General features: G+C 49.6%; 6 protein-coding genes across 6 annotated transcripts; 3 read left to right on the plus strand and 3 right to left on the minus strand.

Annotated features, from left to right (window-relative positions):
• The first annotated feature begins 30 nt into the window (after positions 1-30).
• On the plus strand, positions 31-2507 carry BDW43DRAFT_10832 (methionine--tRNA ligase MSM1). Its single transcript, XM_032037861.1, has 8 exons — positions 31-253; positions 323-441; positions 497-568; positions 639-725; positions 780-911; positions 971-1332; positions 1386-1863; positions 1920-2507. The coding sequence occupies exons 1-8, from the start codon at positions 52-54 to the stop codon at positions 2190-2192; spliced, it is 1725 nt and encodes a 574-aa protein (XP_031906571.1). The 5' UTR covers positions 31-51; the 3' UTR covers positions 2193-2507.
• Positions 2442-4264, plus strand: BDW43DRAFT_10841 (putative L-serine dehydratase). The gene has a single exon (XM_032037864.1). The coding sequence runs from the start codon at positions 2822-2824 to the stop codon at positions 4139-4141; it is 1320 nt and encodes a 439-aa protein (XP_031906572.1). The 5' UTR covers positions 2442-2821; the 3' UTR covers positions 4142-4264.
• Positions 4265-4269: 5 nt separating this feature from the next.
• ramB (bifunctional protein farnesyltransferase/protein geranylgeranyltransferase) lies at positions 4270-5975 on the minus strand. Its single transcript, XM_032040051.1, has 3 exons — positions 5321-5975; positions 5153-5257; positions 4270-5093 (listed from the first exon to the last, which is right to left on the minus strand). Exons 1-3 carry the CDS (start codon positions 5548-5550, stop codon positions 4391-4393), a joined length of 1038 nt encoding a protein of 345 aa, XP_031906573.1. The 5' UTR covers positions 5551-5975; the 3' UTR covers positions 4270-4390.
• Positions 5976-6180: 205 nt separating this feature from the next.
• BDW43DRAFT_10848 (uncharacterized protein) lies at positions 6181-8535 on the plus strand. The gene is made up of 2 exons (XM_032037866.1): positions 6181-6313; positions 6430-8535. The coding sequence occupies exons 1-2, from the start codon at positions 6245-6247 to the stop codon at positions 8446-8448; spliced, it is 2088 nt and encodes a 695-aa protein (XP_031906574.1). The 5' UTR covers positions 6181-6244; the 3' UTR covers positions 8449-8535.
• Position 8536: 1 nt separating this feature from the next.
• Positions 8537-10958, minus strand: erg12 (mevalonate kinase). The gene has a single exon (XM_032037867.1). The coding sequence runs from the start codon at positions 10666-10668 to the stop codon at positions 9049-9051; it is 1620 nt and encodes a 539-aa protein (XP_031906575.1). The 5' UTR covers positions 10669-10958; the 3' UTR covers positions 8537-9048.
• A 1699-nt stretch (positions 10959-12657) lies between these two features.
• On the minus strand, positions 12658-13015 carry BDW43DRAFT_259020 (uncharacterized protein). The gene has a single exon (XM_032040052.1). The coding sequence runs from the start codon at positions 12960-12962 to the stop codon at positions 12750-12752; it is 213 nt and encodes a 70-aa protein (XP_031906576.1). The 5' UTR covers positions 12963-13015; the 3' UTR covers positions 12658-12749.
• Positions 13016-13059: the final 44 nt, after the last annotated feature.

A 13059-nucleotide genomic window follows, 5' to 3' on the forward strand; every position in this document is an offset into this window, starting at 1 on the left:
GTCTGGCCATTGGAGTCACCCTCCGATATTCTTCTCCGCATCAATTTACCAATGGCTCTTCCTAGAGCACGATTTCGCACCCTTTCATGGGCTAGCCAATTTCTGGCGTACAAACGTCCGTCTTGGCAATGTACAGCCTGCAGAACTCTTCTCCAGACTCCAATTATTGCTCTGCGCAGATTCGCGACAACGGCTTCCGAAGAGCCTAAGAAACCATACTATGTGACAACACCTATTTTCTATGTGAATGCCGGTAGGTATATCCTGTCATGGACCAGTGGGGTCTTTTCTTACTACCGTAGCTAACTTCATATCGCTTTAGCCCCTCATGTCGGCCATCTATACACAATGATAATAGCCGACATCCTAAAAAGATGGCGAACACTCCGCGGTGACAAAGATGCCCAACTATTAACCGGTACCGATGAGCATGGCATGAAGGTGGGAGACGAGTTTCCTACTGTAAGGAATTTATGGTGTTAATGGTATCGTATAGATCCAGCAAGCTGCCCTGGCCGCGGAAATGGATACTCAAGCTTTCTGCGATATGAATTTCAAGACCTTCGAGGTGGGTCCTACTCTCACAGCCTACCACACCATATGTTTTCCATCGCACGGATTGTTGACAGTCTAGATAGGCTTTAGCCAAGGTGGCAAACATGGATTACAATTATTTCATCCGGACGACAGAGCCAGCGCACAAGGAGTCTGTACAGTACTTCTGGGTAGGTGATCAAATAACCCTTTGAGCGCTGCGTAGCAAGACTAAACGGGCACAGGAGATGTTGAGTCACAGAGGCTATATCTATACTTCTAAGCATGAGGGTTGGTACTCAGTTAGCGATGAAACGTTCTATCCCCCGTCGCAAGTACACAACTCACTAGATCCTACTACTGGGAGGAAAAGAATGGTATTAGCTCACAAATAACTACGCCCGTCTTAAGACAGCGAGCTAATTTCATAATGTAGGTCTCCGCCGAAACTGGGAAAGAAGTGGAATGGTCCTCGGAAACGAATTATCACTTCCGCCTGTCTGCCTTTCAGGAGCGTCTGTTGGACCTGTACAAGACAGGGTTCATTACGCCTTCAAATTATACGACAGAAATAGTTAAGTCGGTCTCTTCTGGGCTCTCAGATCTGTCGATCTCCAGGCCCGCAGAGCGGCTAACCTGGGGAATTCCCGTTCCTGGCGATGAAACCCAGACCATCTATGTATGGCTGGACGCACTTGTCAATTATTTGACCAAGGCGGGATACCCTTTCCCACCTGGCCAAGAAGGCCGTCATGGGTGGCCGGCAGATGTGCATGTGGTCGGCAAGGATATTGTTCGGTAGGTGTCGTTCTTCGTAGGGAACTGCAGGCGCAAGACTGACGATCGCGCAGTTTTCACTGTGTATACTGGCCAGCGTTCCTCATGGCACTGGATCTCCCCCTCCCCCGTAATGTTCTCGTCCACGGGCACTGGACGATTAATCACGAGAAGATGTCAAAATCTACAGGAAATGTTGTGAACCCCTTCTTCTCCCTAGATCGTTTTGGTGTTGACACGATGCGCTTCTTCCTTGCCTATCAAGGAGGCTTGGCGGGGGATGCGGACTACGATAACTCCTACATCATCCGTGATTACAAGAAATTGCTCCAATCGGGCATCGGAAACTTGGTGCTCAGAACGATTGGCTCTTCTAAAGGGAAATTGCATTCTTACATTGCCAGCGGAACGTCTGGCGAGCTTCCGACAGCAAATGAGCAAGATTCGCAGTTCGAACAATTGCTGAGGGAAATCCCTGTCAAGGTGGCGGAACATATGGAGGGCCTTAACCCTCGTGCCGCATTGCAAGACATTATGGTGCTAATCGAGCAGGTAAGACTACCCACTATATTTAGTATTGGCAAGGTCACGCTAACACCCCTCCTCAGGGTAACAAGTATATCCATCTATCGGAGCCATGGAAGGATGCTGTCAAGGCTCAGCGTGTGTTGTTCAATGTCGCCGAATCCCTCCGGATTACCGGCATTCTCCTACAACCCTTTATGCCCACCAAGTCTAAGGAGCTTCTAGATGTTCTCCGCGTGGATGGTGCCGATCCCTCCAAGCGGGCATTCTCGGCGGCAGTCTTTGGATCGGATTCAAGTTATGGGGAAGACATGAAGAAGACGGTCTTGTTTCCCCCTCTTATCGTGGAGCAATAAGCGTCAGAAATCTTTTCGGTTTGATAACAAAAAAGCTCCGGAAGCCAATCATAAAAATAAATTACAACCCCAGGTTGCGATCTAATTGGCATTTTTCTCCACTGACGCAAGGATCAGGGAAGCGTCGCGAAGCTTTTCCCGATTTTGCTCGATGAAATTGGCTTGCAAGGTTTCTTTTCCCTCCACGCTCGCCCCCATAGAGGCGGTTTGCGTTATGTCATGGCCAATCCAGAGTTTTGCTCGATCCCACAAGGTTATCAGCGGGAAAAGCCCAGATCCACGACGTTAGGAGCGTGATTGATATCGGGGCGGAAAACTCAGGAGTTTCCCGCGGCAAACCTTCTATGTGGTATCGGGAAGACATCCACTTGTATATCAGTGATATTATGGTGTTCAATACGGTGTATAATAATATAATGGAAGGGTGTGTTTTTTGTTGTGCTTAGATATCTTCCATTTCCTGTTTGATTCCCCCTTTGCTACCAGATATTCTTCCACCCAAGTTGTTCACCTTGCATACTATTTTGATCCTCTACTGCGTGCCAACTATATACAATCTCCTATCTCTCCTATCTTTCTATTCTCCGCCAACAACTAGCCCAGAACCATAGGCAAACTAACCTACCATCATGGGTAGTGTCGCCTTGCAGGAAGTACAGCCATCCTTCAAAACACCATGGGTACAGACGCCCCTCGTGGAGTCTGCCTCTCTTTCCCGCGCTGCAGGATGTAGGGTGTTTCTAAAGCTGGAGAATGTCCAGCCCAGTGGTTCATTCAAGTCCCGTGCAATGGGCAACCAGATCCTGTCACACCTCATCAAGCCTGAAAACGCCAACCGCCCAGTCCATTTCTATGCCTCCTCTGGCGGGAACGCAGGCCTAGCTGCTGTCTGCGCAGCCCGCAGTCTAGGATACCCCTGCACAGTGGTCGTACCAGTATCGACGAAGCCCTTGATGGTACAGAAGCTCCGTACCGCAGGCGCAGCGGATGTCATCCAGCATGGAGAGACGTTCTCCGAGGCCGGCGAGTACATGCGAGAAGTGATCATGAAGAACAAGGACGATAACGAGTGCGATAACGTTGCGAAGATTGCCCTACACCCGTTCGATAATGAACCTATCTGGGAAGGAAATAGTACCATCGTGGACGAGCTCGCTGCCCAACTGCCTCCCCCTGCTGGTGAAGAAGAAGAAGCCACACACCGTGGCCGGCCATTACCCGTGGACGCTATCATCTGCAGCGTTGGAGGCGGCGGCCTTCTCAACGGCTTGGTCATGGGCATTGAAAGACACCGTCAGCTTCAGAAGATGAGCATTAATTATGCCTCCACCCCTGTATCCCACTCTCCGTCAAACCCTATCAACCTCCTCGCCATCGAAACACTAGGCACCGATTCCCTTGCTACGGCCGTCGCTAAAAAGTCCCTCGTCTCCCTCTCCAAGATCACATCCCAGGCTACATCCCTGGGTGCTATCCGTGTTTCAGAAAGAACGTTCCAATATGCCACCGCCCCCCCGCAGGGTATTGCCGTGCACACTGCTGTCCTCTCAGATGCTGATGCAGCAAGGGGTGTACTGCGTCTTGCGGACGATGAACGGTTGCTTGTTGAGCTTGCATGTGGTGTTTGTGTCGAGGCTGCGATTGGTGATGCGGCGAAAGCCCGGTCATCATCATCAGATTCCGTAACATCTGGAACTAAGAAGCGGAAGAGAGATGTTGCAGATTATCCTGCCCACAGAGATGAGGGCTACGGTGATGACCGGTCCTCGGCGACCGAGAACGAAACCGAGTCGGAAGAAGGCAGTGACTTCTCATCCAAGCTCAAGCAGCTTGTTCCAAATCTGAACTCGGATAGTCGTGTGGTTATTGTCGTGTGTGGTGGAAGTAATATTACGATTGATATGGCGGCGGAGTGGAGGAAGCTGCTTGATGAGGGTTGGGGCAACTAGTAATTGGTTCTTTATTTATAAATGATTCTGGCGGACTCTTGCATTTTCCTTGTCTTTTCGGTTATGTTTTATGTCACCTGTCATGATTGGCGTTTAGATCTACCAAAATTTAATGATGAAATATTAAAATGATATCTACAATTCTCTTGAGCATACATTAACCCCCGTAGTTTGCAATTGATCCCCAGAAAAAAGAAAAGAAAAAAGGAAGAGGCAAGAGATCAAATTAAACCCTATTTACATGACGCTTCATGCCGAAGCGGAAATCTGCGTTGGAGCAATCATACGAATTCGATAATCCCAGTAATTCTTCCGGATGGGATCATACTTGTCCTTCAGTAGGGTAAACATTCGCACGGCCTCGGCTGTGGTTGATTCGCCCTCTTCCGCGTACACATCCGCCAGCCATTCTACAGCATGGCTACTCTTGACCTCAACATCTACCACCTTGTCGTTCTCAGACTCCTCCAGGACGAACTTCTTAACAAACTCCTTCCACTCGGAGAGGGGCCGGCCAGCCGCCCGCAATACACCACGGGCATATGCCCACGGGCTGCGATTTTCAGGAGCACGAATAAGTTTGGCCTTGGCATACTCCAGCTCAGCGTCGACAAGGTCCTCGTCGACCACGGCCAACCTGCCCTTCTCGGGTGGAGGCGCGGTACTATTCGGCATACCACCATCTGGCTCGTCGCTGCGTGGGCCGAAGCGGAGCATGAAACGATGGTTCCAGGCGGAATTATTCCTCAAGTCTTGTGCTAGGAGGAAATCGACATCCTGGATCTCTCGGGGCTCGTCCCAGAGTCTAAAATGTCGAACTAACCAATGGCGGTAGGTCCAGACGTGGTAGTTTTTGGCATCTTGCTTGAACATCTCCATGAGGAAGTCGAGCTCCCCGGATGGGAGTGTTGGGAAGTTTTCCCTAGAGGACATGAGGACCTGGCGGTGGTGCCTGCAATTTAGAGGTTAGACTATACCTGTGCTCGGATACTCCTGTATGTTGATACATACCATATTTGGTAGTTCTTAAGATACTTCAGAGACATTTTGTTCAGCCATTCGAATTCTTCGGTGAGATTCTTCTTTAGGGCAAAAAGAATTTTAACACGGTAGATCCTGAATATTCATTGTAAGTGATTTGTGTATGAAAACATGCCACGGAATATATTATGTGCTTACCAGACAGTGTAATGGGCCGGGTTCATGGCGATTACATCGTCAGTCAGTTTCAGTGCCCTGTCGGACATTTCATTGGCAGCCATTACTGCTCGTAAATATGAAGTAGCCTCAAGGTATTCAGCTGCATAGGCAATAGTTGCTAAGGGAATAGCCCCAGTTTCCGAGCCATCATTGAGCGGGATCGGTTCGACGGAGGCCCATACCGGGTCTGTTGAATATTTTCCAGACATTTCGAGGGAATGCACTTTCTCCGGTATATTTAGGGGTACAATAGATGGTAATATCAACCGATGCTGTTGGTGTTGCGATCGGCTTAAGAAAGTTCAACGAAGATATACCAAGACAACCCGATCACACCGCGCACATCAACTGCTTTAATTATTCAAGTAGAATACCATGCAGTCGACTGTAATGTAATTAGTTTTTGAGCAGTTTTAGTGCGTGCGACATGAGGATTGTAGTGAGCCTCTTTAATGGATTTAGAATGAGAAATGAATGAATGAATTGAGAGCTATGGTGGGGCCGTGACCGTCCAGGCCTGAGGCATCCTACCAGAACAATAGGGAAATCAATGGTGACAATGGATGGTTAGGAAACAATACTCTCTTTCCTGATTTATTCAATCTCCCAAATACCAATGTTCTGCCTCCTCAATGATTTTACGAGCCATTGCCAATAGATAGTCTTCAGGTCCACGATGCGCGCACATGACCAACGGTCACATGAGGGGCCATCGAGATCTCCAAATTCCCCGAAATGGGCAAAGATCCCGGGCGCACTCCTATTGGCCACCCAGCATCCAAACTGATAACAAGAAGATTTTCCCCGCATAAGATATTGTTTCTCTCCGGAAAACAGACATTCTCTCTGCCCCGGCATCATGATGTTGCTATTCTCATCCGCGTTATCCGGAGTCCACAGTGAATGAACCGATCGATTATGCGGCGTGTCAAGAAATCCCGCAACGGCTGTGCCAGGTGTAAGAGCAAACGGGTATGGTCTTAACCTTCCTCCGCATCCGCTTATCTCTATATGTGATTATGCCCAAGGAACAGTTAAGGTTAAAGAAGAGAGTCAAAGAATTCAAGCTAACTGAACCATCTCAATAGGTCAAATGCGGGGAAGAGAAGCCTCATTGTAGTCGATGCACTCGTTTGGGGGTGAGGTGCCCCGGCTACGTCCAGTCTTTGCGCTGGGTGACCAAGTATCCATCCACTACAGAGGGTAACGATGGCAATGATCACCCGGATGAATCACCGCTAGGGTCCGGCCATTCCACAGCTCCGGGTCCGTCTACTGCCTCCCCCGGTCCATCGCAGTTCCCCGATACATTAATACAATCTCCGTTGATTGAGGGTGATGCGAAGCAGACAACCACTCACAATACCCCGGCGCCAAGGGGATTGGGGCTAGATGGCAACAGTACTCTGGATGATGGCTTGTGGGATCTCCCAGAGCCAGGCTCTCTCCCTGAACTAGCAGACCTGGGTCCGTCGCCAGCTTCAAGATCACCCTCTGCAGTTGGACCCGAGCGAGGAAGCTCGATATTCGACTTTAGTACCCGAATTGATCCGGAAAGTCCCTGGAACTTGTTTCTCTCGAGAACGCCTGATTCCCAGCATGAGTTACCTAACTTTTTCGGCTTCTCACCTGCGGCCATTGTACGGAAATATCCTCCACCAAACTCCCGACCACCCCAGCGCGACCTCACGTCCATTCCTCAGCCACTAAATAACCCGTCCTGGACACTCATTGAATACTATTTTAAAGAGGTAGCAGCTCTATTCTCGAGCTATGACAGTCAAATGAACCCTTTTAGGTCGACTGTGTCCCGCCTTTGGGGCTCCTCATTGGCCATGTGTAAGACCATGCAAAGTATGGCAGCAGCCACACTAGTGAATGACTTCCCGCAATTTGGCCCATTGGGACGTAAGCTACGTAACGAGGCTGTCGACGTCATTTCAAAAGAGACTAACTTAGATGACAAGTCATTGTTAGCGTTACTCATGCTCGGCCAAACGGCCAGCTGGCACGACTCCAAGGATCTAGGCATATCGTTCTTCAATCTGCTTCGGAATCACCTTGATACCAAGCCCTTAGAGATTGCCAATACAGAACGCGGTAATAATTACCAATTCTTCCAGGAGGCCTTGGTATACTGGGAAATGCTCCTAGCATTCGTCGCGGACGATACAACAGTCCTATCCGGAAGTGCAGCTGCAGAGGCAGACGGGCCACTAGTCTTACAGAAAATTCCACATCCATGGACTGGGATCGCCTGTGATACCCAGTTCACCGTCCAGGAAGTAGGCAGACTTGTGCGTCGCGAGAGAAAGCGCATCCGCTCGAGGTCATTCACCTCCCGTGCCGATAATGCTCAGGCTCAAAAGGCCATAGAGCACGCGCGGGAGTTGGAAGAGCGACTCCTTGAATTAGCACATCCTGCTGAGGCCGAAATAGTCAGCCCAGGCGACGACGAGACCCCCGTATGGCACCTGTTAACTATGGCGGAGGTGTATCGCTGTACTGGCCTCATGCAACTATATCGTGTCTTCCCGGACCTCCTTCACCGTCGACTATCCGGACAGCAACCTTCCTCCCAACCTTATAATCAACAGCCAAGTGCAACCCCTCCAGACCCATTCCCATCCGTAGATACAGCCTCCGACCTAATCAACTCGGTTTGGCTCGATCCGTTATATTTCCAACCAGAAAACAACGGACCATCCGACCCAGGAACTTTTCCAGACCCCTACTACGATAGCTGGCTAACAGAGTTCGCCTTGACAACTCTCTCCCGTTTAAAAACGATCCCCATCGAATCTCGCACCCGATGTCTCCAGCCCCTTTTGCTCGTCGCGTCTAGTAGCGAACTTCGTCTACCCCGATCAGTGGTTTCGCTGGATAACAATGGCCCCAATATCTCCTCGCATGCCATCGAAGTCTCTCGGACGCGCCAGTTCGTCCTCGGACGACTCACATCGTTTTTGCATGTTTTGCCCCCGAAGCCGATCGATGTCTGCTTGCAGCTTGTGAAGGAAGTTTGGAGACGCATGGATGCAGAGGAGCCAAACGTGTACTGGATGGACGTGATGATCGAGAAAGGCTGGGAGACGACGATGGGCTAGTGGATGGATGGGTTCGGCGTCGGATTTTGTTCAATGTACATGGATTGGATACGTGATACCCTCTGTGATTAGAGACAGATACTACAATTTAGTGTATAGTGACAACCCAAATTGGAGAAGATTTTACGTTCTCGTGAGGTTTCATCATTGAACTGATGCTTTATTATTCATTCACCACAACTCTCACAGAATGGATCAATGTTCACATCAGTCGTTACATGAGCTCTCACCCCATGATCGATCCCACAGAACAAGGCCGAAATGAAGAAAAGAGATGAAAACGAGATATATATAAAAGACTCGATACGGAATGAAGAGACAAGCAATGCAGAGGTATCGAGGAGTGGCAGTCAAAAAACAAAAAGAACATGAGTAAAGATTATACAGAGAATCGAATAGTCAAGAATGGTAGAGATACCTGAGACAAATGCGAAATGGTCGATTAAATGCATATTACGTCAAGCCCAGACACCCCTTCAATGACGAAATGCTCAATAATTAAGAAAAGAGATAAGGAAGGAGAGAAAGGCGGGCACATTTGGGCGTCATTTGAATATAAGAAACGAAATCCTTCGGCAGATGTGGAATGGAGGCGTCACGTTAGTGCATTGCTCGTTTCCAAAACTTCCAGCCCTCTCTCTTTTCCTGCGTGCCCACACCGACGAGACGCTCAATGCCCTCTGGGCCATCCGCCTTTTCGAACTTCTGCTGGTCAATCTCTTCGCCACCTTCTTCGTCAGATCCATTGCGGAGGACGGCGGGCCAAAGGACACCCACACCGTTGCCTCCGAGTGTGGTTTCGTACTTTGCAAATCCTTCGTCGGAGAGCTTTTTCTCCAACTCACGGATGACATTTGGGTCGGCGTCCGGGCGTAAAAGGGTGATGGCACATCCACCGCCACCAGCACCGGTGAGTTTCGTCCAGCCGATGTCAGCAAAATCCACGAGCTCACGGATCCGTTCCAACCGAGGGTGAGAGACCCCCAGGGAGACCAACAAGCCATGATTGATGCGGATAAGCGTCCCAAGGCGCTCAAGCGCATCCTTAGAAATACCAGTGGTATCCGTTTCCCGAATGAGCTCCTGGGCAGAACTATTCACCTTCTCTATGGTGTCAAGGATCGACTCCGCCACCAACGGCTGCTCTTCTTTTAGTTGGCCGACCTTTGCAACTTCAACTGCTGTGGAACGGGATTGTCGCGTGTCGACAAGCAATAGAGGCAATTCGGGGAAATTGGGGAGCGAGCTGACGGCTGGTGGCTTGGAGTAATCACCTCTCCTGTAGATTACGGCCTTGCCGCCTGCGGCGACCGTGTTATCCACCCCACTGGGGTTGCCGTGTATGCACATCTCGCCAACAAACGCCCATCGGTTGATACGTTCGATTTGCACCTCCGCCTCGTCAGGGGGCTGGTCGGGGTGCGGTCCGGCCAGGGTCCGAATCTGGAGGAGGAGTGCTGCACTGATACAGACGCATATACTAGCACTGCTACCCAATCCTGCGCCGGTTGGGATCGTTGACCGAAGGGTGTAGATCGCTCCAGGGTGCTGCGGGGACCCCAACGCGCAGAAGAGATAGAGGAAAGCGGTTGCCGCACCAAGCTGGTGTTTCCGTTTGGCTTCTGGTTGGTCTGGGGAGATGCACTCAACGAGAGGCAGGATCGCGTCGAGAAGCTCGTGATCAATTGAGGTCACCAAGTCATAGTAGTACTTCTTCTTGGATGGTTGCCGAAACAAATCCCATGGGAGCTCATCAATATCCCAGGTGTGGTTCAAACCAATGTCTCTGAAATTTAACGTGATGGTGCGTTGCGATTTGGTCAAGGTTGTGACCAGGAGGTAGGATCGCAGGGAGATGGCCGCAGCCATGGCGGCCTTTCCGTACACTACGGCATGCTCACCGAAAACAATAACCTTCCCGGGCGCGGACACCATGAAGGCGGGCGCCATTGGCGAAGATATCTTTCGAGCCATAGCTTCAGTCGGCCTCTGGACGCCGTTGAGGACAGACTTTGTGCTGGGTGGGCTGCTGCTGACGGTGGAGGTAGAGGGAGCGGTTGAAGAGGCGTCGGAGACGTCGATGCTATCGTCGCTGGCGACCGATGTTTTCGAGCGAGTAGGAAGCGACTGGTTCGAGATTATGTGTGTCATAGTAGGGGGCTGACGACTCTTGGAGGCTTTGACACTGCCGTACTTTCGACGTCCACGGCCGTTGTGCATTACGGCCCCGATTCGTAGGGGGGGGGAGGGTGAGAAAACAAGCGAGTAAGCGGGCTTAACAGGGACGATTGGACAATTTAAATGAAGACTGAAGGGCTAATCATGCAAGAGGGATCATGCGCATGATTGTGAAAGGCAGAAACGAGAAGGGAACCTTGAAAATGGAGAGTCCATTCCAATTGCCAATTCAGGTCGGAGGAAGCTAGCAATCTTACCCGGGGCCGTAGTACGAGGAATGCAGATTAAAACTGCGGGTCTACCCAATCATCCACTCTTTTCTCTTTGCCCCCTTCCCTTAAGACCTTTTCCCCAATCATAATCTAGGCAATTGTCAGTTATTACCAAATCGAGATCCATCCCATCTCCCCTAAGCTTTCTACTCGTCGATACGGAGTAGACAGGGAAGCAAAAAAGGGATTCATTGCCTAGAAATATCAACAAAAAAAATAAATAAAAGGGACCAGTCACATGACAAGAGTATTTGTATTACACCATGACAACAACCACGTTCATCCATGCCATGCAATGCGATTAAAATGATCACTATCTATGATCTAAATCCATCGAATATGAATCCTACAGGTACTTCGAATCTAGATTGGTCTCAGGGTCGAACGTTGCTATTTTTAGCGGGGAATGAGCGGACGGGCTAAACCAAGATATATCTCCCCTTCGGGTACATACTATCTCTTCTTATAACAAGGATGATCCAGATATTCCAGCACCAACATCTCTGATAACTCTAGGCCTTCTTTTCAAGCAAAAGACAAGGACCTTATCTTCCCAATGACCCTCTCTCGATTTACAAGTGACCCGGCGTACGAGCAAAGACTGGCGTAGGACAAACCGCCCTTCCATTTCGGCCTAATTTCCCCGAGGGGCTGCAATGGAACCTTTCAAAGTCTCATGGCTATCGATTATGTGATCGAAATCCTGTTTGGGAAATATCCGCCTACAGGACGAAAGAAAATGTGTTTCCCTTGGCATTGCTGCAGAAGGTCCCTGGGCACCGCCAGGCCAAATTGCAAGATGCTCGGGTAGTAAGGAAATCATTCCGAACTCACACTTGATGGAGCTAAGGCCCTTCGGATACATAGTCATCGAATGACAGTTATCTTCCGTGGAGATCGTGCAATATATGAGAGAGTCACATGAGGTTGACGGTCAAGAGGGACGCGTCCTTTCGAACCTACATACATACATCTGCGGTGCTTACGGCCTCACAAATGAACCGATTTCAGTCACGCAGGTAAGCAAGATATGACGGATTATAACGGCCACCTCAACCATATTGCACACGTAGCTTGCGCGTCCCAAGCCTCTGGTAAAATGTCTATAATGTAAAATGATGCGGAAATGACCGAAAGATCCTCAACCCCAACAAAGCATGCTGTCTGTACCTTCATACGTTGTTAAGCAATATTGGACCTACAATAGACTACGATCTCACAGCCCAATCGGAAGCTGCGCTACTGGCCCCAAAACCCTAAAAGAATTAGGTTCAAATAGACTTTGCGACTCGCATATCTAGTATGGTCAAGTCTCAGACAAAGAAACATACACCGGTCGATGCCAGTGTGGCCCAGAGAGGACAAATATCTGCTTAGGTGGCCTCGTGCCATCGTTCCTCATGTTGCCTGAGGCAATTTGTAAAATGATATTCGGCTTATGCTAGAACGAGATGTGGCTCTGACGGAACCTTTCGCAAGCAATAGTGTAAGGTATGGTATGTTTGGGTACCTTCTAGGTAAACAGGCTCAGCTAACATTCTTGCAATACCTAGAAGTTCGAGGTTGATGAGCCATGGTTATTGTATGGGGAAACCGTCAGCTCCCTCCATTGCCGAATTTACAAAGAGTGTTTGAGACTGGGAGCAATGGCTGGTCTCATAGTAACTACGGGTGCCGCAGTCAGTTCGTTTTTTGAGTCTTGACAATGTCTCCACCACTATGGATTGCTCGTTGTCAAGATCCGTAAAATGCGACGACTTCTCACTCAGCGTGAAACGGTGAGTGCCTTTTTCCAAGAAGACTATTCCTGCTTCTCTTGCATCATCAATAAGTTTCCGGGCTTCTCCGTAGTCACCGTATACTTTCTTGGCCAGTTCTGAGTCGAGTGGTGACTGGACCTCTGCGACCTTTTTCTGGAAGACAATCTAGGGTGATGTCATGGTTGCTGGCAATAACGAGTTCTAGAGGAGCGTTTATGTTTGCCAGGAGCCGGATCGCAGCTCTATTTTCCTCGAATTTGGATTCGGTGGTCAGGTCTCCGAAGTGGATGGCTACCCTCTGCATTTGGAAGGGGTGTGAGGTACACTCCCATGCCGTGTGTGCCTGAGAGGATGAGGAATTTAGTTTTGATGTCAATAGAGGAAGAATTATTAATTGGCGC

Source organism: Aspergillus alliaceus (genome assembly GCF_009176365.1).
Source record: "Aspergillus alliaceus strain CBS 536.65 unplaced genomic scaffold BDW43scaffold_1, whole genome shotgun sequence".
Lineage (NCBI taxonomy): Eukaryota > Fungi > Ascomycota > Eurotiomycetes > Eurotiales > Aspergillaceae > Aspergillus > Aspergillus alliaceus.